The sequence below is a fragment of the Conger conger genome, chromosome 5, assembly GCF_963514075.1.
Source record: "Conger conger chromosome 5, fConCon1.1, whole genome shotgun sequence".
Classification (NCBI taxonomy): domain Eukaryota; kingdom Metazoa; phylum Chordata; class Actinopteri; order Anguilliformes; family Congridae; genus Conger; species Conger conger.
In genome coordinates, this window is record NC_083764.1 from 33,660,330 (window position 1) to 33,664,573 (window position 4,244).

At 40.8% G+C, this 4,244-nt stretch overlaps 1 protein-coding gene across 1 annotated transcript; it reads right to left on the reverse strand.

The window, feature by feature from the left end:
• Nucleotides 1-1,372: 1,372 nt before the first annotated feature.
• Nucleotides 1,373-4,000, reverse strand: LOC133128522 (NF-kappa-B inhibitor alpha-like). Its single transcript, XM_061242117.1, has 6 exons — nt 3,698-4,000; nt 2,867-2,972; nt 2,546-2,753; nt 2,342-2,430; nt 1,977-2,234; nt 1,373-1,814 (listed from the first exon to the last, which is right to left on the reverse strand). The coding sequence occupies exons 1-6, from the start codon at nt 3,958-3,960 to the stop codon at nt 1,779-1,781; spliced, it is 960 nt and encodes a 319-aa protein (XP_061098101.1). The 5' UTR covers nt 3,961-4,000; the 3' UTR covers nt 1,373-1,778.
• Between the last annotated feature and the right edge of the window lie 244 nt (nt 4,001-4,244).

Here is a 4,244-nt window from a genome sequence, read left to right on the forward strand (position 1 = left end):
TTCAATAACATGTCCGTAGTCGGTTCTTTGATGAGCTGAATTTATACAGAATTTTCTTACACATGGATGGGGGTTTTCTCAGCAACTGTGTTACAAATACTGGTCAGAGACAGTTGTACTTGGGCTCCTCATGTTTGAGAGAGCCTATACAAAATGTAGATAATAGAATTTATATGCACAAGTACTTTCGCAGACGTGTACAACAACGAAACAGAATTTCTCTGGAGGAATTATCATCTAAGTAAAGAAAAGTAAATTAAAGTTTCTCTGAGCTAGCACATTTTTAGAATGAGAGACAATTATGCATTTGCTCTGCTTGCCAGACAGGACGCAAACATTACTGTATTTCTTGTAGTATGTGGATTTCCAAAATGCAGAGAAGGTGAGGTCCCCCCACACTTGTTTTACTACCCACATGTTACAAAATAAGGAACTGTTGTCGCCAAAGCAATGGCATCTCAAAATAGGCTATACAGATAGATCCGTGAGTTAACACATTCAAACAGTATATCCTGTTACCATAGTGATTGAAAATTACACCCTGACAAAAGGAATGAATGCAAAAAAACCCTGCCCTGGGCCAATGAGACTTCAGGGGTTAATAAGAAGGCTATAAAATGAAAATTATCTCAATAAAAATTTAGAATCTGATTTATTTCTCTGAGATTTCTGGGGAGATGAAACTTACATTTTTTCCCCATCAATTATTTATTGTCAAGATACGCAATCAGGAATGATGAGTGGGTCTGCAATCAGTTATTTCAGTGCAGACACATGCCTTTACATTCACACCAGTTTTTTTACTCACCCAAGAATGCGTATTTCTGAAATCCACAGACACGATTCACTTTCTGACAATCAGCTTTTCGAAGGTCCCTGCTGCCATTTCCTGCTGCTGCTGCACCCAGATATTTGGGAAGTCAACTCCCTTCCCCCTACACTCCTGCAGGAAATACTGGCTCGGCACATGATAGGGGATTCCCAGTAATCATACTGGGAGAGAGCAGGAACTGGTTTTTACTTAAGGTCGAGCAGAGCAGGCTAGAATTGCATGGATTAAATGTGCTCCCCCAAATCAGGTTTAGTCTCCACATAATGGAGAAAATGAGAATTACACTCATTTTCTTTATTTATATATATTATATTGATATATTTACAGACTGGAACTGACAGAGAGATTCAGGACACATTATAGTCCTTTTTGTGTTATTAAAAATAAGGGGAAAGTACATGGGTAAATACTTTGTACCTGACTAAATATTTTTAAATGAAACCCTCTTTGGGCTTTTGACCATGGATTCTTCTCCGCCACTTTTCCACCAATAAAGTTTTCAAAGAAAGCAACCACAAAATGAAAACGAACATTCAAATATTAAGATTTACGTTTTTAATTTAGGTGTGTTCAGTCCTCTACATAATACCAAAATTAATACTTACACTAGTGTCATACACAATTTAAAAATATTTACAAGTATAAAAATATAATCTATATATACTCTATATACATCATATCCAGTTTGTATTTTGACAATATGTATTTTCTTTGGAGTTTTTTGCATCTTTCTTGTACACTGTCTGGATCTTTTGCTTCATTCTTCATCATTTTCATAATTCTTCCAAAGCTTTCATCTTCATTTTTTTTCTTCTTAAGCTTGAGCTGTGCCTGTCTTTGCCGCTTTTGTCCAGGCACTGATAACTAGGCCTGTCTGCAGCCTCCATTGTTCTGTACCACTGTGCTTACTAGAGGGAGTTGGGGGGCATGGGGTCATGTGACGACCCTATTTGTGTCCTACCACCCGAATGTCATCATACATCTGTGGGAAAGAAAACAAAGATCATGATATAAGGGATGTAAGATCAAGCTACTGAAAATCCAACAAGTAACCCTTGTCTGTGTTGGGGGTTAAAGCTCTCAGTGCAAGAATCAAGTCTACCGCTAACTGTTGCCCATTCTCCATAACTTGATCACAGCTTACCTGATCGTCCTCGGACTGAACCTCCCAATCACTATCTTCTGACTCGCTCTCAGGCAGGTCCCGTAGCTCCTGTGCAGTCAGGGCATACAGCTGCTGCTGGATCTCAACATTTTGCCGTCCGAACGTCAGGTGGTACGGCGAGTACCCGCCATAGGTCAGGCTGTTGATGTTGGCACCCTTGGTGACCAGGAGTCGGACTAACTCAGGGTTCTGGAGGTCCACTGCCAGATGGAGGGCAGTGCGTCCATTGCATTGCTCCTGCAGAAAACACAAATGGCATTTACCCCTCTGAAGAACGAAACAACACCACACCCTTCCCTCTTCACAATGGAAAATCAGTCTGATCCTAACGATTCAACACTTACCTGCGCATTGATGTCTGCTCCAAGACTAAGGAGGCTCTCCACCAATGAGAGGAAACCATAGATGCAGGCTAGGTGAAGACAGTTGTGACCTGAAACAAGAGGGGTGAGGGAAAGCAGGTTATAGAAAGGCAACATTCACTCCAGGCCACAGGACAGGTTTAAAGGGGAATGGCTGGGGTGGATGTGAGGATGACATGGACTTACCACTGTAATTTGGAGCTGCAAGGATAGAGGACAAATGAATGGGGCAGACTTGAGTCAGCACACCAAAGCAAGACAGAGACCCCTTCTTGCAGGCGATGTGGAGTGCAGTGTTTCCTGAGTCGTCCACCAGCCGAGGATCACAGCCAGCCTTTAGTAGCCTCTCCACCAATTGGGGCTGTTCCATGATGACAGCCAAATGCAGGGCAGTCTGGTAGGATGACCAAAAATGACATGGTTAGCTGTATGCATCCACTGCCAGTGAATGAATGAACAAGTTAACATTATATTTTTAAACAAATAATGCAATATGTCATTTATTACCTGTCTCTGATTGTTCTGGATGTTGAGAAATAGGTCCCCGTGTGACTGATGAATCATCTGAATCGTCTCCTCAGTGGCTTCATGGATAATGGCCAGATGGAGAAATCTGCAGAGGTTAAAGAAATGAAAATATAAAAATCTGAAAAACAAATGTTCATGTAAAATCCTACATTATTAAAATTATTCTACAATAATCGCGGGGGTATTGGTAAAAAAAGAAGAAAAAAGAACAAAGCGTGAGCAATGATGGCGTTTCGCAAGACTGGGTTTTTTCAGGTTATTTCCACGAGTTGTGGTTCGCAAGTCTGATGTGTTATCAGAATCAGGCTCCTGGCAACGCGCCAGGTACTTTCCAGCGTCTGCATACTCAGCGCCCGCCCAGGCTCGTGTTGTGCCAGAGTACATTCCGTTCTGTTGTAACGTCTGTTTACGTAAAACCCCTTTTAAATCCATTTACTTTTTGCAGATACGAAGTAAGTGCATTCACCTCTTTTAATAATGAAAAGACATGCAAACAAATTATGCAAGTTCATACTTGCACCATGGGGTCTTCTGAACACTTTTATGATTTATAGTTATGTAGCTAATACTATAATAGCCCATCTAACATGTCCAAACGCTTTTGCAAAAGTAACTAGGAAATGTAACGCAGACAGACACATCTTTTACCTTAACAAACTGACGGTTAAATGTATAATACATGTATCAATGATATCCAGAATAAGTGAACTTACCAACTTGCTTGATTTATTTCGTAACTGTATTGGATACTTCAAGGAGTATGATACAACTGATATTTATTGCAGAAAAATAGGATACAATGAAACTTACGTGTCTCCGTCCTCGGTAGCTTCTTTTTTCCACGGTTCGTCGTCGATGTCCTTTCCTGTTGTCCTTTCCGTGGCAGCCATATTCATACTTTCCATATGTTCCACAATACTTTTATATTCCTCGTCTTTCAGGGAATCCACTCCGCTGTCGAAGCGGTCTTCGTTACAGGGCAACATCTTATCAAGTTTGGGATGATTAATATCATAATCCATTTGGTTGCAGTTGTACACTCGATGGACATCCATTCTGAGTTCGTCGGTCATAGCGCTTACCCACAGAGTAATAGAGTGATACGGTGGCAACTGAGCGGGGTGTTAAATGTACTAGTGGGAGGAGTTTTGGCCTAGGGGATTTCCGTGCAGTTTATAGATCGTTGAATGGTAACAAGGGAAACTCACAACGTACTTTTATGGCGAAAATTCCCTAATTAGATCCGAACTAGTCCACAGAGTAAAAACGAAAGACTGTAGTTTCCTATTATACATTCAATACCGTATGCCGCCACATTTTGAATGAAATGATTGTGAAATTAGCATGAATGAATGGC